The sequence below is a fragment of the Anas acuta genome, chromosome 3, assembly GCF_963932015.1.
Source record: "Anas acuta chromosome 3, bAnaAcu1.1, whole genome shotgun sequence".
NCBI classification, from domain to species: Eukaryota; Metazoa; Chordata; class Aves; order Anseriformes; family Anatidae; genus Anas; species Anas acuta.
Genome location: NC_088981.1, coordinates 71,715,130 through 71,737,601, shown reverse-complemented (window position 1 = coordinate 71,737,601; position 22,472 = coordinate 71,715,130). Strand labels below are relative to the sequence as shown.

At 46.1% G+C, this 22,472-nt stretch overlaps 1 protein-coding gene and 1 long non-coding RNA gene across 3 annotated transcripts in view; one reads left to right on the top strand and one right to left on the bottom strand.

The window, feature by feature from the left end:
- The window catches only part of SOBP (sine oculis binding protein homolog), a 94,517-nt gene that overhangs the window by 21,160 nt on the left and 50,885 nt on the right, over positions 1-22,472 (top strand). For both annotated transcript variants that reach the window (XM_068677771.1, XM_068677770.1), the window contains exon 4: positions 302-453. In XM_068677771.1, the coding sequence (XP_068533872.1) occupies positions 302-453 (152 nt within the window). The remainder of the gene's footprint in view (positions 1-301; positions 454-22,472) is intronic.
- Positions 839-2,410, bottom strand: LOC137854418 (uncharacterized). The gene is made up of 2 exons (XR_011095154.1): positions 2,342-2,410; positions 839-1,916 (listed from the first exon to the last, which is right to left on the bottom strand). It is a non-coding gene; the product is annotated as an uncharacterized lncRNA (long non-coding RNA).

The window sequence follows — 22,472 nt, the reverse complement described above, 5'->3', positions numbered from 1 at the left end:
GTGCACTCTTACACATGCTGAAAAGCTCTCGAGACTTCCCGAGCTTTTCAGCAATGCACCGTTTTGAAGCTAATAATCTTTTCCAGCCCTCCTAGAAGCTCTGCCAGGCTGCTAAGCCTGCCTGGCACAGGTCACCTGTGGAAGGAGCTGGAAGTCGCAGGCAGGCACAGTTCCACTCCCAAATACTGAGAGGTTAGAAATAAGATGAGCCGGCGCCGGTTGTATCTAAGAGTAAGTGTGCAGATGTCTGAGGAAGGTGTTTGCATCTCATGTAAACATTGTTCTTATATTTTTGTTGTAGAAGATGATGTGTCAAATGTACAAATAATGTGTGCCTGGTGCCAGAAAGTTGGAATCAAGCGCTATTCCCTGAGTATGGGAAGTGAAGTGAAATGCTTCTGCAGCGAGAAGTGCTTTGCAGCTTGCCGAAGAGCATATTTCAAGAGAAACAAGGTAAGAGAAATAAGGAAAGATGTAACCTGCATAGACATAGCTTTAATTGGGCCCAGCCCGCGTCTCATTTAGCATCTAATAGAAGCTCTTTTCTTTTGTTTTCTCTGTTTCACCCAGTCCCTCCACTTTCCATCCGTATTGTCTCTTGCACTGTCAGCCCTTTACTAACCTTGTTTCTTTCAGTTTCCTTCAGCTTGATGCTTGGGTTTTGTGAGAGGCAGTTGAGTTTAGATAATAATAAAAACCTAAGAGTCCCAATTTGGCCTCAGGATGCTTGCTGCACACAGCCCACTAAGAGGAGGCACCGTGCAGTAGAGCAGGGGGTGGCTGCGTGTGACTGTGTCAGCTTTACCAGGTAGTGGAAGTTGTGTCACAAATTTCCATGGCAGTGGGATCATGGCCAGCAGGTAAATGCTTTTAAGGCCTAAGTCTGGATCCCGTTGTGACAGTGGACATTTTCCCACCGAGACTAGTGAGCTGTAGTTGCGTTCTTTTAAATGTACCGCAGCTAATATGTGATCATAGCTGCAAAATTCAGACCTTACACAGTTTTTGGTTTGGGGTAAGTGATGTTAGAACATCCAAAGTAGCACGAAAACCCCTCCTACTCCATTTAAATTTAACTTTGTCTAAAATTAGAATGTAATCCTAATATCGAATGCCTACAAAATTGCTGTAATCGCTGAAGTACAGTGCCTGAAAATGCCCTCTAGGCCACTTCAGCAGCTGTTTTCCTGCAGCAGTATGTGCGATATGTCATGTAAAGAAAAATAATGAAGGAGCGCTCCAGCATTTTTTTTTTTAGTTGTTGAAAAAGTAGCTGTGTCCTTCTGGTATTTACTAGTGCAAGAGGAGTCTTTGGACAGCTTTTGTTGTCTCAGAAATATTTTTTCTTCATAAAACCTTTTACATCTTGGTTTTCTGATTGATAACTGTTTTCCCTCATGCTACAAAACATTCAAGGCCTTTCAAGTTGCAACAAAATTCAGGTCTCCAAGTCTGGTATTTTAAATATGTGCTGATAACAAATAAACACACGGAGATCCTAGATTCAAGATGCACTGTTAGAGCAAATTACCCTCCTTCATAAATTTGGGTCACATCCTCCTGCCAAAAAAAAAAAAAAAGTGCCTGAAGAATTAGGTTGCAAAGATCAGTAGAGTGGAATTTCGGTGGCAGTCTTGGAGAATCAAGCTCATAATGTCTACTGGAGCAGACAGGCAAGTCAGAGTCACGTGGAGGCCTCTGCCAGGAGTGGTGTTTACATCTTCTGTCTGGAAGTGTAGAGGAGGGAAGTACAGGCTCCTAGGATGCTCCTCACTGCAGAACGAGTTCCCATGTACTGTGGATGTATGTGCACGCTTGCACACTTAGTAAACCTTGAGAAAGGTTTAATACCAGCTGATGGTGGATGCTCCTTAATCTATAGCTTAGATCCTGGTATGGAAGGTTTAGATCCCCTGCTAATTAAAAATAAATGTTAACATAATGCATAGGCATACTTCAATGTTGAAGTAGTATGATTCAGTAACAGTTTATGGCCATGAATTTAATCAGTCAGGTAATTTGAAAAAGTTCCCTTTTACCTAACTTAGGATTTATTACCCACGTGCTTTGTTGGATGTCTCCTTGCCCTTGTATTATGAGAAAGGATGACTCAGATCATCTTATTTCCCCCGGTTCCCTTTTCTATACCTCTATTAACTTCTGGAAGCTAAACAGTTCTGGATATTTTCCTCATCTTTTCACCCAGAAAACTCTGTACCATTTATTATTTAGTATGTAGCTAAATAAAAATAGATGTTCCTAATCTTTTCATATAAAATTTTATCCCAGTGAAATGCCCTATCCTTCACTAAAGAGGTCGCAAATTAAGAAAATGTCATACGAGAGGGCTTGACAAAACACAACAAGATAACATAAAGTCAATATCATGTTGGTTGCTTCATTGGCTCTGCTTCAAAATAAGGCAGTGAGTCAGATTTTCTCCCTCTTTGCACCTGTGGGATCGGTAATTGCACAGAATCCAACCCAGCTGGGGAAACCTGGAGCTGCCCGTTGCACGTGTATTCGTGGCATGAAATGATCAGAGGGCAGAATATTTAGGAAATGCTGTCCTTAAATTAGGACAGGTATGGGAGAGCTCAGCAGCCCCTCGTGCTTCTGATTTTGCACTTCACCTGTTGGTAACAGAGCAGCGTGTTGAGGAAAAGGATCGCAGGAGCAAGGTTAGATGTTAGGAAGAATTTCTTTACTGAAAGGGTTGTTAGGTACTGGAACGGGCTGCCCAGGGAGGTGGTGGAGTCACCATCCCTGGAAGTCTTCAAAAGACGTTTAGATGTAGAGCTTAGGGATATGGTTTAGTGGGGACTGTTAGTGTTAGGTCAGAGGTTGGACTCGATGATCTTGAGGTCTCTTCCAACCTAGAAAATTCTGTGAAATTCTGTGTGGTTGGGATAGTTTCGGGTTTACCCCCTGACCTTTAATGTGTGAGTACTGGTGCAGCAGCCTACCTGTCTTCTCCACGAGCCTAATGCTTATTTATGTGTTTGAGGAGTTCCCCTGCTCCACACTTTCTCATTTTTCAAACAGAGGAGTACAACAGTCACGTTTCACCTGCCTTATGTGTGTTTTAAACAGCGGACCTCTGCAACAATATAGGCTTGTGTTACATTAAATATGGACAGCTGCTGCGTTTCAGGGAGCTGATAGGACTTTGTGGTCACTTGGTTTAAGGCTTGAATTTCCTAATGGATCAGGCTGAGCGGTCTTCCCTTTCTCCCTCAGATGAGAAGTGCTGCAATAAGCACTTGCTTAAAACAATGGGGCTGTTTAAACAGTAAAAATTAAGTCGTTTCTGATGTCTTGAAACGCCACTAAGTAACGCTGCAAATTCCACAGCCCTGAATGCCAGTCGCTGGGCTCAGAATCGGGATTTTTGTCGCCACCTTAATAACCAAATCCTCTCCCATAGGCAGGGCAAGTGTGCACCCCCAGAGATTCCCAGCTGGGAGCTGTGCATCCCTCCCTCCGTGCCACTCGAGCTCCAGGCACCGTCTGGGTGCATGGTCAGGGCGGATGGGGGGCTTCGTGGCCCAGACTGGGAGCTTCTAAGGAGAAAGATTTGGGCGATTGGAAGTTGCTTTTCTCGTAAGAAATGCAAATTTTGCCCCGAGTATCCTGCAGTCATGACCATTTAAAATTAGCCGTGTTAGCAACCGAGCCTCCCAAGAACGGAAATATATATATTTTGCAATTATAATGGCTCTCCCCACAGACCGTAATTTTATCTAAATTACTAGAAATAAATGAAGAAAAAATTGATTTTTCTTACCCCTTTAGGCAGAGAGTGAATTGTTTAGACTGTATCCGATTTAGAAGAAACTTCTGACTACCACCTCCCTCTCCCTCTCAACAAAAGTAATCCAAACCTAACTTCTTGTTTCTGCTTGGTGTGGTGTGCGTAGTCAAATACAGATCCTGAACCAGTGCACGATGATAACCTGTTGTGCATAATAATACCAATTAAAAGGAAGAGTTGCAGGAGAGGGAGCATTTCACACCAATGTTTGTAATTGAACAGATTTAAGACCGGGAACCGTTCTGACGCTCTCTCCCTAAGAGATTTAGGTTTATAGGCCAAATAATATAAAGTTAAGCACCAAAGAGGCACATCAGGGCAAAAAGCATCAGACCACCAAGTTTCAGAGTATTAAATTTAAAGGGAACTATTGGATTCGTAATTGGATCCAGTGAGTTTGAAGCCTGAAAAGATTAATTTTGAAATTAAGTTTATTGAATCAATGGGTCAGAAAACAAATTTATTGTGACCAAATGGCCAAACCTAGCACAAGGACTGAATTCGTAGAGGTTATAGGCTCTGTTCACAGATACAATAAAGAATAATTTACTTGATTTGACTAAGATCTCAGAGAAGAAGTGGCTGCGAGGTTGTCAGCCAGTATTTTATCTTTGACCTTGGCCCTGCTGTGCACTGCCTTACCACCAGGAAAAAAAGGTGATAAATGTTTGTGCTTACAGCGCAATCAAGTTTCATTCCTACAAACAAACAGAAAGGCGTAAATCAACGAGGGAAAGCAAATTACTGTTTAGCAGCACGAAAACATAAACGGTGAGGGGTCCATTCCCCTGTAGGGGACAGGGATTTGTGGCACCCAGCTTGGTGCCCGCCGAGCAGGCTTGGGAAAGGAGCCCTTAGTGCAGACCATCCGCCCAGGCAGCATCTGGCTTTGCCCTCCCTGCTTCCCCACGCAGCAAGAGGTGTTCCCATTGCAGGGATGAAGACCCGGGCAGGGTGTGCTTTATGCTCTTCTATCCCATTGGTGTGGCAAGGGTGCAGGTGAGCAATCAGATGGGGCTGTAGGGAGTCACAGGCATTTCTTTAGTCCTCTGCTCCTTATGTTTTCAAAGTATATTTCAAGACAATAAACTGCACGCAGCGTCGTAAAGGCTTAGTACTTTTGCCTGAATAATTTTTTGGTTAATTAATATATAACAACATGTGATTAGTATGGATATGAATATCCAAACACATGCTGAAAATTGGGAGTAAACAGAAGCTCTCATTCCCCCAAATTATTGCTGAGGATCGTCAGAGAAAGTTCTCTTGATTTCAAGCTTAATTACGCAGCCTAACAGCGAAGAAGAAATATTCAACAATCTCCCTGCTCTGTCAGTGAGTAATGGCCAAAAGTGTTGCTCTCGTCTCTTTCTTAGGCACCTGCAAGATTTAATTTGTTAAATGATGATCATTCATGAAAATTTTGAAAATTGCTTAAAGCAACTTCATTCGAGTAATGCCCCTGACGAAAAAAAAGAAAAAAAGAAAGAAAAGCTTAGCTGTTACATCTTCCTTTAGACTCCTTTTCCATAATAAGCTCTGAAACACATGGGGCTCTGAATGGAAAACCCATTGCTCCTGGAGATTTACCTTGCATTAATGAGGCGTTGAGAAAGGTCAGCGCAGAGCAGGTGTCCTACCTGGTTTGCATGCAGGTCCCTTTTGGTTTTACAGAGCAGCAGAGGAAAGAAACGTAACAAAGAGTTGACAAAGTTGCTCGCTCTGATGCGGGTTTCTGTAGGATGTGTGTGCGTGGCTTTGTTTTGCTCGTGTCTGGGTGTGCACGCCTGCAGGTGCCAGTTAATAAGGTTTCTTGCTAAGGCTTGAAGGTGGAAGGGGAAAAGGATGACAAGCATCTCCAGGGCTGTGATTGCTGTGGTAGGATATAAATGAGTGCTGATGAATGAATGCAGATGAGATGCTGAGTCTGCAGAGGAAATAGTGCAAGCGTGGGGCACGGTTGCAAACTTCTTTGAGGAACTATCCGGGGAAGGGGGGGAAAGGAAAACATCCTCCCTCAGAGGATGTTGTTAAAGTATGCGAAGGGGAGAAGGCCACAGACGGTGACCCAAAAATCGGGAGCAGGCCCTGAGATAAGCAGCAAATCCCGAGCCGTGAAAGGGATGGGTGGCGTTAGTCAGAAGGAGGAGTGTGCAGCGTGCTCCAGCTGTTATCAGCTGGCCTTTTTGCTTACTGGATACTGAAACCAGAAGGCTCGTAAAATTCCTTCCCTGAACTAGAGGAAGGTTTTTCCGTGGTTCGAAGAGGCGAGGAAGTCCCAAATTAACCTGCTGAGAACATCGGTCAGCGTATCTCACTGCTCACCCACACCAAAGCAAAATGCACGAGCGCTGATAACGACGAAATGCATCAGCACCTGCCTGATGCCACCAGTGCCTTAATGAAGGGATCTGGCAAACCAGCGTGCTTGTCAGTTTGCAAACTCGATGGACGTTTTACTGTCCATCTGCTGCCATTTAATACCATAAATCTGAATCAAATTCCCATTGTCCGAATGGCTAGCAGGTATCCAACACAATTAAAAGGCGTGTTCCCTTTTAATTTCAACCACCACGTCCCATTACATTGCTCGTGTCGCAGGCTGGCTACTCGGGCTGTAACGAGATGAATGTGCTCATTAGGACCTGAGAATCTGCTGCCTCGTGGACAGCAGGCGTTGGGTTCGGGTGAATCGCCCGGCTGACGCGAGGGCTCCTCGCACCAATTCTGGACAGCTCCGGCGATTGCCTCTCTCCTCGGTGCCAGAAGCAGGCCCTGTTTACGTGCAGATGTTACAACAAAATGCCACTAATTGCGTTAGGGCTCGACTGGAAATGCTTTTAAGGTTTCCGTACGCAGTTCAGGCTAATGGCGTGGGTTTAAACAGGGAGATGTTGTGGCACATGGACGCTGGAGACGTGAAAGGAGTTTCTCTCTACGGGATATGTCCTCAGAGTGGCTGAGGAAGAAAGATTGCTGGTAGCTATTTTTCTGGAGATTACCAAAGTGTTTTACTGGAGTCTTAAATCACTTGGATGAATTTTTGGAAGGGAAAGAGAGATGCTAGGGGAAAAACAGACGTTTTGCTTTGTTAAAAAGTTTGGCAAGGTAGGCTTCGTGATTTGTGTCCAGAACATTTTTATATCACCAGGGGATTTTTGATTAAAGAGTTCAGATGCACAACAATGATGCATTCAGAAAATGAGCAGATCCGATACACTTGGGCTCTAACTTTACCTCTGAATCCCTTTGGCTCCAATGTACGTGAGCGAGACAGTCATGCAATAAAACACCACTCTCCCCTGCACTCGGTCCACGCTGCGTTATATTAGCCCAAGCTGCCTTGACCCCGTATAAATTTCTGCACCTTCCAGCTTTGTTTTTACACAATCCATACAGATTGAGCATTGAAAATGGTTCTCGTTCTGGAGAAAACTTAGGGTAGGTCTCCAAAGCGAACCTAGTTTGCACAGATTATATTTGATGCCACTTTTCCCTTTTGCTGATGAACACATCAATCATTAATACTAATAAGAGCTGGGCAAATAATGAAATGCATGTTAAATAATGTGTTTGTTCAAAAATATCATGACATTTGAATAAATTATTGGCTTAATGCATCTGTTCACTTCCCAGTCAGCTCATTAACGTCGGGAAATATTGAAAAAGTAGCTCGAGTAATTTTTCACTCTCTATATATTTTTATTTAAAAAGCAAAATTAAGCAAATATGGTTTTCCAAAAATGTGTTTGGATTAGGAACGCTGTTGTGAATGACACCCCGCTGATCATACTCCCAAAAAGGATGCACGGAGTATTGCAATTAGCCATACAGTTTAACTAGGTGCAATTCTGTTGTTCCTGGTCCTTTCTCAGGGGCACATGTCACTGTCGCAATTCTCTCCAGCATTAGCTAGTGGCTAATCCAGGGGAATGGTGATGTGTTGTAAGCTGCTGGTCTGTGTTTAGTTACTCTTGTGCTCTTCTGAAGTGGCAACTTCCCTGTCCATCATGCATAGGGTCACATTCAAGGATGAAACTGTGTCAGACCAAAGGAATAAATCACACCGCACGTCTTTTGTCCCCTTCCAGGTAGGAAAGCTTCATCCCTTTAGCTTGGTTTGCAAACACTTGCTGGTTTATGGGAAGATGGAAGGAGCCCGTACACATGTTAACCTTGAATTTGGCCTCATGAATCTCCATGAGGCTAGAAGAGGCCAACTGGATATGATTTAGAAGCTGCCGGAGGAACAGGGAAATCTACTACCGGGAATTGTTAGTTAAAGTCAGCTTCTTGCCATATATCAAGTGGTGCTCGATGTGTAAGTGTTAAACTTGCTGGCGGAGCTAGGTGGCTTTTGCAGGGCAGAAGTCTGAAAATGTCAAATATCTTTCCTGTAGAAAATCATTTCTGCAATAGTAAGAGACTGTTTGCTGGCCAGCTAAGTGCAATTACAGGCTGCTCTCTGTCAAAAACCCAAGCATTTATAACTCACCCATTTGAATTTAAATTGGGCTGAAAGTAAACATATGTTGCAAGTTGCCAGCCTGGATGCAATTTTGTAGCTCGAGTAAATGTACTCATCTGTTTAATAATTTTTAGAAGCAGTCATAAAGTATCTGCTGGGTTTGGGGGTGGGAGGGTTTCTTGCCTCTATGCGGCTTCAGATGGTTTTGGTTTATTTCATCTCCTGCCTAAGGAGCTGACGGCCAGGCTCTGCCTTCGTTGTACATAGGGGTGTTTGGGTCAGTGGTCCTGGTGGAGCTGCTTGGGTGGTGGCCAGGTTTTGGAGTGTCCTGGGCAGGTGGGGACATGGGGACGTGGCTCCATCTCTGATGAGAGCTGCTGGAACTACGTACCATCAAAGGTTTGGGTGGGAAGGGACCTCACAGCCCATCCCCTGTGCCATGGGCAGCGACATCTCTCACCACATCACGTTGCTCAAAGCCCTGTCCAGCCTGACTTTGAAAGTTTCCAGTCTGATAATATAAGTATTAAAAGATTAATCTAGGGATTTAAAAAGAAAAATGATGTTTAGATGTTTGTGAGGAGATGGGTTTGAATAATTTCATGGCTTGGTGGGAGTGGTCAGCTTCAACTGGCTGTCATCAGTTGGTTGATTTTTATGCCTGCATTTGTAGGAACAATTTACAAATATCAGTGTTTTGGTAAGGCAACTCTTACTGAGTTTTGTCTAATGCATAGGCAGTAAAACAGCAGGTGACTGCGCTCCTACCTGCAGTGCCACCGTACGGTGACTTCATCCTGAGGAGAAGAAGGAAGAGGAACTCTGAAGAAGGCCCTGAAATAAAGAGGAAAAGGGTTAACCGAGAGAAAGTTTTTAAAAAAGGAAAAAGCAGCATTGAATCACTCAGGAGGCTATTTAAGAACACCATATTAGATGCACAGATGGTACGTATACCTCTGAGCAAGGAGAAAGTAGAAAGGGGAGAGTAAATCTGGCATAGTTCTGTGAAGAAGTGCAGAAGCTTAAAGGGACACTGTCAACTGAAAAAATCACACTTCGACTGGAAAATTTGTTACCTACTACTGTTGCAAACAACACCTATGATTACTGTAGCTGAGAGATGAGACAAAAAAACCCGCTCTGCTTTTCCGTGCGCTTGCTTTGGGCTTGGGCCAAATTCCATCGGCGTCAGTGGGTGACTTCCCATCGATTTTCCTGAGCTTTGGATCAGGCCCTGTGCATATTTGACTGTACATTGTGTACAGGCCCTCTTGGTATTTTGCGTGCGGTCTGCTTGCGCATTGTTTCTGTGGTTTTTCACACAGCAAGAGAGGAAAAAACATTTTTTTCCACATTGGAAGTGTGGCTGTTAAACTATGGAAACACCAGTGGGGTCCCAGGCACGCTTGCACCAGAAATACCAAATGTGTGACTTTTTTAAGGCAAAGCTCCTCCCTCAAAGAATCTAAAAACATGAGCAGGTCAGTTTTAACAGGGAATTTACTGGAAAGACGTATATACACATCTCTGTAGATGGGGTAGAAAAAATATCTCTTAAAATAAAGCAAACAGCCCCTTCTAAGTCTCCAGCTCCCGTAGGCCACCCAGCAGTGACTCCAGCTCCTTCTGAAAGAGCAGAACAGCAGAAAAGTGAAATTAATTTTCTGTGTCCACCTTCCCCACAGAGGATGATGGGGAAATTCCTGCTCCAAGGACACTTTTCGCAGGAAATCAGAGTGTGGCCTTAGAAGAGAAATTGAAGTCTCTTAGGAGGAAGTTACGGAGCAACTTCAGCAACTCGAGTGCAGTAAATCACCAGGACCAGATGGTACTCATCCGAGTGTTCCTAAGGAAATAAAAGTGTGAAGCAGCAGAGATATTGACAAGGATCTGCAATATATCATTAAAAGCAGCAACTGTTCCTGAAAATTTGGAAGTCATTTGTCTGGTGTTTAAAAAAAAAAAAAAAAAGAGAGAGAGAAAGAAAGAAGGAAAGAAAGAAAAGAAAGAAAAAAAAAAAAAGAGAATAAAGATAAAAAAAGAGATAAGAAGGTTACTTTCTTCCTGAGCATCGGAAATGAAGCCGAGAGTTCCTAAATAATATTTATTTTAGTGGTGGAAAGGCAGAATAAGGTAACTTTCAGCTAGGCATGACCTGGCAGGTTGTAACCCTGTAAAGAACATTGTAAGTAGAGAAGGATATTTCGGTGAACATAGCTATTTGGCCTCCGGATCACGTTTGCTGGATAAGGTTGTTTATTTCCAATGCACGATTTGATGTCGATGGGTAGCTTGATGCGAGCAATGAATGCGTTTTGGCACAGCAGCATACCTCGGTCCGCGTCTCCACACGAGGTTGGACATTTCAACACGAGGCTGATTGCATAAACCGAGTAGTGCCAACGCAAAAATTACTTTATACTGCCGAGGAATGCCTTTGTATGCGTGACAAAAGTTTTTAATTCCCTTTGCCACGGAAACATTAATCGTTTCTAGGAAAAATGTTGACTTTTTCAACAAAATGCAGATATTTCAACACACGAAACCCGCTTAACCAAATCCCCACTGCCTGCAGTTAAACCATACGGGCAAGAAATGACATGGGCATGCAGAGGTTTTGCCAACCAAACACAGCCAGTGTGTACACACACGCATGCTAATTAGCCGAGGGAGGGAAATCAGAAGTTGTAATGGATTTGGAATTTAGTAAAGCCCTCGAAAGAGCATCTCATGAAATCTTACCCTCGGATTAATTCAGCTTGCTTCGGATGCGAATGCCGTCAAGCGGCCTGAGAACAGGCTCAAAGAGTAAAGCAAAGGGTGGTGATAAAGAGCGGCATATCAGGTTGTATGGATGGAGAGGTACTGCAGGGCCATGCGTTAGGTTGGTTTTCATGTTTCATTAATGATCTCCAGGACAGAAGGAGCAGCGTGTTCGCTCGCTGTGCAGACGGTACAGAGCTCGGAGGAGCTGCGGATACCAAAATAATTCTCTGGAGGAATTAGAAATAATGAAAAAAAGCAACTAAATTGCTTTTGCTTGGACAAAAGCAAGTTAATGTATCTAGGGAAAAGCCCCGAAACAAATATCTTGGTGGAATGAGTAAAGCTGGACAAGATGCTGGAGCTGAGGCTAATTAAAGGTAATCAATTAGACCGTGCAGATGTAGAGGTAGTTAAGTGGCCGTGGCCGGGGTCAGCAGTGTTAGGGCTGTGGGGCTAGCCACGAGGCTGGGACACGTGGCTGGAGCCAGGAGCAGCAGGGCTCGGAGGGCAGAGTTAAGGAACGTGCTGTCCAAGATGGTTTGGGGAGCGGGAAGGTGCTCAGCCTGCAGAGAAGGCTGGGAAGAGCTTCATCATGCAGCTGTGGCCCGAAATCAGCAGCTTTGCTGGGTACAAATACCAGTCGTGATTCTGGCCCAGGAACTGTAATAGCTCCATTTGCCTTTTACTTGATCTGGAGAATCTGTGGATTTGCTGTAGTGTCGCCGGAAAAAAAAAAATATTATTCTTGTTAACATGAAAATATTTTGTCTCACTTGCAGTCATCCTCAAATCTCTCATTAAAATTGGTAACGCAGTTATCTGTGCCACCACGCTGTTCTTCTGAGATGGTCTGAAAATTCCTGTGTTTCCTGATATTTATTCCTGATGCAGATACAGAAAGTACAGGAGACTTTTTATAAACAGACGAAAGCAGAGTGCGAGGTTGTGTTCAGGCTGTCACAGGAAGGGCTATTTTTAGAGGGGTCGCGGAGAAGTGACTTTAATTCACTGCATCTGTACGTTTCAGTGTAAAATGTGATGTGCAGCTACCTTTGTTATGCTAAGCTTTTCCAGCAGATAGTAGAACACGTGGCGTGGTTCGTGAGGTGCTTCCTAAAAGTGATTTCCTAAAGGCAGCTAATGACAACGGTGGATCCAATGGGGTTATTTTGAGCTTTCTGTGCCTTCAGCCTTGAACTGAGGTTTGGCTATCTCAGTACAGATTGCAGAACTGAATGTGAGGCAGTGATCGCCAGAATCCCAACAAAGGAGGTGCTTTGGGTGTGCTGATGTCAGGGGCTGTGATTCCACCAATGCCAGCGGGGTGATGACTGAATCCAAAGATGCAAGGCAGCGGTGCTGTTTTAACAGGAAAAATGAGGAATTAGGTATTTGTCTGTGTGCTTCGTGGTCTACAACTAGTACTTTTTACTGATAAAGCTGGGTAAGATACTTTAAATTTAACCTAATTTATATTAAATAACATAAGGCCCAGGTGTGCCACACTTACTCAGGCTGGATACTTCATTCTCCAGTCGCCCAAGGCAGTGAGGTAATGTGCGTCTTTCCTCCTTCCCCATTCTGCCTTCTCCTTTCCTTGCTTTATTAAACTGAACCTTCTGAGCCTTTAGAGTGCAGCTGCCAAACTTTTCACCTCCCCCTGGCTATGTCTTGCTGTATTTCCTTACCTATTTCTGCATTTTCACCAGCAAGGTTAGGGTAAGGTACGTGTTGGCTCTTCCACGTTGTGTTCCCTATTTGCTGCATGTCTTGGATTGTCTTATGGATGTTAATTATTTTTTTTTGTTGTTGAAAGGTGCCATTGAGATTCTCTCTGTTTCTTTTTTTGTCTGTATGCTTAACAGGGTTTAAGTTACCACCCCATTAAACAGTCATTTCTTACGTGTGGTTGTGATTGCTGGAATGCAGGCTGCTCTTATTAATCAGCTTTCCATGCGCGCTCTTCCATTAATCATGCGAGGAGATGAGAGTGTGTAAGTTTGGGTCCAGCAGGATGACAACTTCTTACTCGTGGTGGCACAAAACTCAACGCAAGGACTGAGGGAATGGCTTTTTACGAGCCATTTCCATCTTTGCCAGTTTTGAGCCCCTGCAGGGCTCCGCGCTGTCTGCGACCCGTGCGGACGCAGGGAGTTGGTGAATAAAACATGAGGGGCAGGAGCAGCCAGAGCAAGCAGGTTTGTGTGTCATTTCTGCTGGGGTTCAGCAATGGATTTACCCTCAAACACAGCCACTGGTTGATGGTTTTGCTTCCTGGGGCCTCGTGCCATGCACGCAGGGCCCCGGAGCTGCTCCCCCTTTGTTCCCGCATCGCATGTGCCCTGCTGTGGCCGTGCGCCTCCACGTAGCCCCGCAGGAAACCTGCCTTCACGCACCAGGGGCAGAAGGTCTCGCGTGTTCTCCGCACATCAGCGCGTTCCCGGGGGAAGCGTGCCTGCGGAGGAGCGGGGAGGACGGTACAGCTGTAAGCAGCCTGCTCGCAGCTAATCAGAGCCCCAGCAGGAGCACCCTCCGAGCACAGCTGCACAATTCCCCGTGCTCTCTAGAAGGCACTGCACCCTACGTGCAGTTTCCAAGCTACATTTAACACAATTGCCCATCAGCACTTAGGAAGCAGTTACCACAGAAACCCAGCAGAGACCAATTAGTCACATGATTAAATTAATTAAAATAACCCAGGGTATCTGCCATCTTGCTTCTTTCTGCTACACGTAGCGCATGACCCAGGCAGGGCTGTAATTGGGTGGCATTATTGTGCCTTTTAATCCCGGAATCGTCCTCGTACCGTGGTAGAGGTGGTCTTTGATTTCCCCTTTTCCTTCGCCCTGCCTAAATCCCTTCCCAGAGATTCGGGAAGATGCATTATGCCTCTTGTGTGGATCTGTGCCGTTGCACAAAAACATTCTCCAGCCCCCTCGATAAGCCAAGTAGTGTCGAATTTACCAAACATCAGAGTTAACAACAGCGAGATTTGTTATGTTTGGGCTAAGAGGATTTGGAAACATTTTCAATTGCGCAGTTAAGACTTTTGGAGGTCTTTAATGACAGCTCTGACAATACTTGCCAGAGAGAGCTCTGTAGTGTGCATTAGCACTTGACCTGAGGATTGTAAAGCGCTACGGAGAGGCTGTATGTTGTGTCTTCATTCCCCAAGTAATTCTGCTATTACAGGGGGGCGCGTTTAAGTGGAACAAGCTGTCGCTGTTGTAACGCTGCTTCCTGGGAAAGACAGGCAGCCCGCTTGTTTCCTCGGCCGTTCCTAAAGCCTAGAAGCTCAGAGCCGTAGTCTGACGGGGTAAATCACTCCTTTGTCCTTGGTCCTTTGGCTGGCCTGATAATGGCATCCCCCAGACATCCGTGTCATCTAGGGTTTCCTTCTCTTACAGCCGTGTCATACTCCTGCATGCACGCAAATCAGCTTTACCTGAAGCCCCATAAAACACGGGACGTTGCAATTTCCATCTTGGCAGAGGTTTCCTGCTGACTGCTCCGAAGTTACCTCGATCCACGGCACCGATGGGGGGGGAAAAAATAAATAAAAAAAAATAATACTATTTCTGGCCACAGAGTAGAGAGCAGCTTGCCTCTCCGGAGCAGATTCCATACAAACAGACTTGACAAAATAGCATGCATAAATTACATGCCTCTGATGCATTAATTCGTGCCTAACAGAGCAAGTGGCAACAACGCCACATTTGCAACGGCTGAGGATAAGATGGAAGAAAGAAAGTCTGTGGGTCTTGTGTATAAATAATCAGCAGTTACAAAAATCGTGAGTATTAGGGAAAAAAGAGAGCAGGCTTTGTGTGTGCTATGTTGCTAAAGAACCATGCACAAACACATTTGCTAGGCTCAGTTGGCTCTGACCAGCCCTTCGGGAAGGATGTGCGTGCCTGGCAGTGCTGAGGCACGGCTGCACCAACCTGAGGTAGGGGCTCGTTGTGAAACGAGGCCACCAGAGTCATGGTGACCAACAAACATCGCATCCAGGACACACACAAACTGCCAGGTGTACATGAAAGTAGTGCTCCGAGTGCTTCCATTTTCCCTGTGCTTGATGTGTAAATTGTCATACGCTCCTGCAGCGTGTGCAGTACCTGCTGGAAATAGCCCCTCGCGTAAGGTTTGGTAACGCTATTTTTGCAGTAAGTGACAATAAGGGCACCAAAAAAGAAATTCTCCGTGGGATCACCCAGTTTTACAAAGCAGTAGTCCCATGGCAATTGGCTGAATGATGCTTTTATGGAACTGAAGTAAACTATTGGGAAATCTGCTCTGAAGATTTTCAATGCAGCGGCCACATGCTGTTGCTTCCAGAATTAAAAAATGTTCCATAAATGCACTCATAAAAAGGAGCACGGGAAGGATGCTTTCTGTTTCATATTTAAAGTACTTCATCAACAAACCTGCCTACTAAGTCCTGAAAGCTTTTCTTCCTTTATAACCCAGAAGAAAAGCTTTATTTTATTTTTTTTTTCAGACTAGAGAAATGAAAAGTTTTGTCTGCTGTTTCTTGTCATGGTACATAAAATAAAGGTGTCTGAGAGCAAAGGACAGACCCTTTGGTAACAGGCAAAGTGATGGCAAAATTTTAGGTAGATGTTGGAAGTTTCCAGTGTAAATAGGAGGGAAAGGGGGTTGCTTTGGTGTGTCCTTGGTATGGGTTTTGGGGTACGGGTGTCTAGTTTTTCCACAGGACAGGTCCCTTCAGCTGAGCAGTATGAAGAATGGTGATGGAAATAAAGGGTCCCTCGCCCAGTTGTCTTGAGTTTTGTAAAGGAGAGAACAGTGACTAAAAGAGGTCAGTACCTACCCCTGTGCCCTGTTTGCCGTGCGGGGAGCTGTGCCACCCTTTCCCAAGGATGGAGCTGGAGCAGTCCCATGCTCAGGGCTCTCCTGTAGGGGTGCTTGGGGTGTTTGCAGTGACACTTGTGCAGTACGGTCACCGAGGTGCAGATTGGAGGTGAGGATTACAGAGAGAGAGGAGTGCCGGGGAGTGAAGAACATCACGTTTCAGTTGTGGAGGTCTCGGGCAGTGGGAGGTTGGCAAAGGACTTCAGCGGGATTCCAGGCTTCCTTCCTGAGAAGGTGAATAAATTAGATCTGCCCTCCTTGGAATAAAAAAAGGGAGGGTGTAAAAGGAAGCTTGATGAAGTGCAAGCAATTCTAAAATAGCTATTGTGAATGAAGGTTAGAAACGCACAGCGTATTACATGCCAGAGCAAATGAAAGCAAATCAAGATAGCAGAAGAAGTGCAGTGGAATACTTGGTGCTAACGGCAGCAGCAGAAGCGACGTGTAAGGAGCAAGGATTTGCAAGGATTTGATTTCTGTAGGTGTTGTGAGCACCTCATCAGTCAGGATCTGTGATGGGGCTCAGCTTGACGGCTGTGCCTGGGGAAGGCAGGGCACCTCTGGCTCGCTCCTGGTCAGGCTGAAGGCAAGAGGGAGCCAAGTGGCAGGCAGGCAGGCGGTGTTTGGCTGACGTGATTTGAAGCAGTAGGAATGGATAAAGCATGTACTTCTGAATCATTTATGTGCGACATTTTTGAGTGGTGGAGGACATGTAGGAGAGTCTTCAGGCCTGGGTAAATAATCTGATGCAAGACATGGGGAGGAGCGCAGTGCCCGTGGGAAGAAACACAGCGCCCTCGCGGAGTCAGGGAGGAGGCAACGCAGGTGAGAGAAGGACAATTTGGTGGGGTTCTGTTCTTCAAGAAGGCCTTCCTGCCAGTTCACAAAGCTGGGGGGCCTACAGCAGCCATCAGTTTACCTCAAATGATTTTAACAGATTAACTATTTATTTTGGAGCAGCTGTACTCACAAGTGGGTCATTGCTGTAGGCATGGACCTGCTGGTATGAAGGATGTTGCTGGTATTCCTGATTAGAAAGGGTGTATGTCTCTCTGCCAGATGCCCAACTCAGAGCGAGGGGAGCATTTCCCAGTGCGTGGGGATAAAAGAAGAGAGGTAGGGGTGATTCCAGATCAGGCAGATGCAGGTTGTCCTGACACCAAGGCAATTTGGATGGGACCCAGTTTCCAAAACCATATCCTATATGGCTTGGGTCATCGTTCGGGATTTATGCGAGCTGGATGGAACTCATTTGGCTCATTTCTCCAAATTTCCTTTGTCCGAAGGCTCAGCGCTTTCTCCTTTCTCAGCAACATTTCCATTAGTCTCAATTTCCTCTGCCTGTCCTCCACCTCCTGCCACCAGCTTCTGCGTACTCACTGGGCTCTTCCCATGCGTGGTACCTGCTCTTTGGGTCTGCCCTCACGGGTCCTGCAGAACACGCCGCTAACTGGGAACTCTGCAAGGAATCAGACAAAAACCTTTATGAATTCCATATCCCTAAGAGCTCTTTGGGGTCTAAATCCTGACCCTTTCAAAAGCAAACCTCGATTGGTTTCTTCAGCAGCAGGATTTTAGCCCAGGCGTCCTTGTGGAGCAGATGCAGAGCCCCGGGTGCAGGTGGCTTTGCCTTGCCTTCTGTAGGACCAGGCGGCGATGCAGCAGGCCTGGTAAAGGAGCAGCTCTGCAGCTAGTGCCAGAGAAGATGCTGAGGACAGTAAGGAACAGTTGTCACAAACTACCTGTGAGCTGGCTGCCTTCTCTGAAGAGCTCATTACCCTTCATCTTTCATTACCCCGGGTTATTTGCAGGTAGCACGTTCATTACCTTGGCCGTTCCCGCGTGCTCGTGCGTGGGTGCTGAGTTGGGCTCCTGGGGGCGCAGAGCCAGGCTTTTCTTCGCCTGTTTTCGTTTCACTGCAGCGAGCCGTGGGGCTGCAGCACGGGCAGCTTAGGAAGAATTTACTCGGCACGGGAGACCGAGCGAAACGGGGAGTTTTGACTGGTCAAATGATGTGTCACGTTAAAGAGCCTTTTGTCTCCGTTCAGGCTTTCCGAAACAAGACAAATGATGATATTTTCCTGTTAATTTCTGTTAATTTCTTTCCTTAATGAGTTTCATTAAAATCAAAGCTTCCGGAAGACTGAGCCATGACAGCTGTCTAAAGACTGTTTCGTTTGCCATGGGCTGTTTGGGCTGAATGATTATTTCAGCTTTGTGAGGGTTATTTCTTTAAATAAGAACAATGATACTCTGTTAGCGAGGAGAAACGAGTGCTGCGAGGGATTCGGTATTGCCGCCTTGTAGCACTCAGGAATACCTGGGCAAAACACATCTCCCTCAGTCTGACACGTTTCTTAATGGTTTCGCTGACGGGTACAAAGGCAGCTCTTTCAGCTGGCGGGAGAGAGAGGGCTGAGGTTTTATTGGAGTAAATCAATTCTTCGAAAGAGAGAAGGGCTTCTTCTTTGCAATAGCCTTGCTGTGAATGCGACCCAGGAACGAAAAATCAAGTCTTTCCCTTCTGCCATTCATCAAATACTGCTACAAGCTGCGTGCCCGATCCCTTGGTAGCAAAATGGCAAAATAACTCAATTCTTTTGCATTTCCCATACTGTAAAACCCGCATTTTGCAACTGCTGCAGTTAAAAAGACCCGGCTTTTCCGGCGTGGTTCAGCCTGTTTGCTGCGCTGACCCTTTTCTTTTGACACGAGAATTTGGAAGGCGAGGGGTGGGAAGATGGGACACGTACAATAGCCCACTGCATCTGAGTCTGAACTGGACACTCACCACCTGTTTTGGCGAGCTGTTGCACTGAATTCCTCATCAGAGTTGCAGGAAACCCGGCTGGTTTGACAGAGCCCGTGTTCATGCTGTGGGGCTCGGATTTCAAGGCCCCAGTGGCAGATTTTTTGTTTTGGGAAAGGGAGCATTTTCTGAGATTAAGGGACCCTCTCCGCTTCCTAAATCCCCGCTCCCTGTTTCTAACCCTGTGCCCTTCTTGGGGCCAATTTTGTCACAGAGCTCCTGTGCGTTGGAGGACAGAGGTGAGCAACCTCTGCTCAAAATGAGGGTGCCGCAGAGATGGCACCTCCACGGCGGCTCTGTGTTGACCCAAAGACATCTTGGCCCTGTCAGAGAACTGGGGAGTGACCCAGTGACTTCCCACCTCGGTTAGCATCCGCAGGGTAACAGCCAGGAAAGTCTGACACACAGGTTTTTATCGCCAGCGATAAAAGGGGCTCGGATGGGGTCAGGCGCTGCAGGTCTGCGAGCAGCGGGGAGCACCTGGAGGGAGCAGGAGGATGCTCCACGGCCCTGCCGAGCACCACAGTCATCAGCGCAGCTCTGGAAGGAGTGGAAATGTTTCCTTTTCGCTGGGATTTCCAGAAGCACGTGACGAAATTAAGCAACCAGTTTCCCCGAAGGAAAGCAAACAATGGGGTTTGTTTGCCTGACCTACGCCGCTTGCGCTGGGAGCCCGGGTGAGCTTGGGGGAGCGGGGTCGTGCTCGCCCTGGGCTCCAGCACTGGTTATAAATTCAGAACCCACATGGTAACTGCTCGCTGTAATGCCTTCATTACTGCTGGGACATGATGTTAATGGGAGATTTCTGCAAGAAATCATCCCCTCTTAAAACTTTCTGCTGGTGAAAAATGAATGTAAAAGATTTAGTTCTGGCCGCTGTGATTTTCTCCTCATGTTCATGTTTATGTGATCTTCCTTTTACTTCCTTTTTTTTTTTTTTCCTTAAAAAAACAAACCAAAACAAGACGGCCACTTTTCAGTCTGCCCCTTGATAGGCACCCAGCGCTGAAAAAGCATGCATTTATAAAAGTACACACACTGCCACTTTGCTAGTTCGGCCTAAGAACCCTGGATTTGGTCTCTGCTTGATCTCAAATGCTATCATTATAGAACCAGCCACATCCAAACACTTTCCCTAAGGGACGTGCTGTCCTTCCCATCAGCTGTTGGCTTGTTTTGCGCTGGGAGTTCAGGGCCTGCCTCTCTGCCTTTGCTGTTTTCACGAAGTTTCATGGCAGAGGCTCGCTCCCAAACCAGGAGAGCTGTCTCAGATTTGCTTAGAGCACCCAGATTTGCTTAGAAAACCCTGAGGTGCAGGCTCTGCTCGGCTCCACATCTAAAAGGAGCAGAAAAATTCCTTGCCTTTATGTCGGGGGCAGCCCATCTCCTGCATATCAGGCATGTATAGAGGAGCCGCGTGCTTTGTTATCACCGGAGGATCCCCTCGGAGGAGTGCTGAGGGTTTAGCCTCCTTCCAGAAGCAGTGGGTGTGTTTGCACGTTGATCCGAAGTCCGTGCGTTCAGCCTGGGTGGGTGAACCCGAAACGCAATTATTTTGAGTGTATGTTGTGCATGGATTTCTCGCCGTCTCTCCGTGATGTGAAAGCTCATAATTGAATGTAATCCATGAAAGATTTACCCTCCTGATCAGCTTTCTCGCAGGAAGTGATTTTAACTCATCAGATTCCAGCTGTTCCTTAAATCCACCCAGCCATCGAGCCCGTCCATTTTATTGTGAGTGTTGCACTTCTGTTTCCTGCTGAGCCCGAGACCTCGGGCCCCCTATTCTTCTGTTTTCCATACGAGTCAATCCACTGAATAACACAGGTCTTCCCTGGTGTGTGGGGAGATGAGCAAGGATGTGGAAAAAAATGGAAGCTGGTCTGATCTCGCTGATCCAATGAGGGTTGTTGAAAAAAAACCCTTTTCAGCTTTGTTCTTGAAATCCTTCTGCTTCCCGCAGTGACCCTTCTGCAGCAGCCAGCACTTAATGCCCAAGAGGGCTGAGAAAGGATTCAAAAAGAAAACAAAACCGCGTAGGCTTTTGTGAGCTCCCCAGGCGTTTGACCGGCCCCAGCTACATGTGGCAGCTCCACCCTCTCTCGAAGCAGCTCGGTTGTAGCTGTAGGATGTGGAGAGTTGCCTCGAGAGTTTCCAGTTGCTTCTCACAGACAGTGGAGCTGAAGCTAGAGGCTCACACCCAGCTACAGGTAGATGCTCACGGCAAGGCTTCGGTGTGTTTTCCTCCAAAACAGCTGAAGGGAAATGCCATACCTTGGCACGGCCTCTAGGTTTTGCTTCTTTTCCATCACTACGCTCTCCTTTCCGTGGCTCTGTGCTGCATTACACCTGCTATCACCATGTGTGGCTGCCCCTAGCAAGAAACTAGGGACTCGGGGGGGGTCTCCTGGAAACAAATGGGGCTGCTGATGGCTCTGAAGGACCTGGGTAGCGTAGCTATTAAAGCTGTAGCATCAAAGTTTGTTAACCACGTGTCCAAGGCTGGTATTTTCATTTTAAAATGTACCCTAGTTTTAATAAAGAAAATGTTAAGGGTCCCGCTGAGTGTCTAGACAAAATCATTTCCTCAGGTCTGTAATTTCCCTTCCCACTCCTGCGTTACAGGGAAAGTGCCTGTGTAACTAGTAATGCTTCAGCAAGCTCCCATTGCAGTCATGGTGTTTTCTAGGATGCTCCTTTGTCATTGTCTGAATTCCTCTGAGCAGCTCTGCATTCCTTAGTTGGGGAGGGAAAGTTTTAAACTTCTGCTGAAAGGCACCACGAGAGTGGTGACATTTCTGGCTAATTCGTTTGTCTCTGTGAGTATTGCCCAAGTTGCATTCCTTGATAACCATGCAGTCGAACCCAGAAATGCAGGAAAGGTAGAAGAAAGGAAAATTTGGAATCAGAATGAAATTGATCTCTCACAAATCGTACTCCTCATTATATTTGCAGGCTTATGTTCTGAGTTGTTGAGTTTCAAGAACACCAAACTCTCTCACAACACAAGTCAACGCCTGGAAAAATTGTTGTGGCGTGAACAGACACCCAGAAGGCCAGAGAAGCTGTGACCTCTTAGCTATCCAAGAGCTGTTTAATGAAAATCCTTTCCTAGAGCATGTCTAAGAAGCAAAGCTGCCCCATGTCCAGTGCCATCAGGAGGTTTGCAGGCGTGTGTTGCCCTTCCACCTCTTGGCCATCATGTAGTGTAACCAGGTGCACTGGCTGTGTGTGTGAAACAACCCCTGTCCCTAAAAGCCTGTCACCACTTTCAGAACCGATTTATCTACCAGTTTCTGAAAGCAGAAACAATAAGCCCCAAGAGAAGCAGGAATGGCCCCAAACTCCAGCTGGAGTCAGCCTGGCAGCCCCTGCATCCCGCAGGCAAGGTTTGTGGCTCTGTCCGCTGAAGCCACCACCTCTGCACCAGTTTCCTGAAACTGTCCAAGTGTGGGAGCTTTCGTGCCGTTGCTGCTAACAGCTGGCGACCGTGTCCCTGGGGAACGGTTCGCCCTCCGTGTGGTTTCGTGTGTAGTTTTGGCCAGGGAACAGTGTGGGGACTTGTTCTGCAAAGAAGCATTTTCTTTTGTTTATGTTTCACAAATGTATTGAGCGTCTAGCGTCCTGCATTGTGAGAAACAATGCACAGTTAATGGGGAGTTAATAGCCACATTTTTGGTAACGTAAAAATATCTGTGGTTTTTTTTTTTTTTTTTTTTTTTTGGTAACATAAAATATAG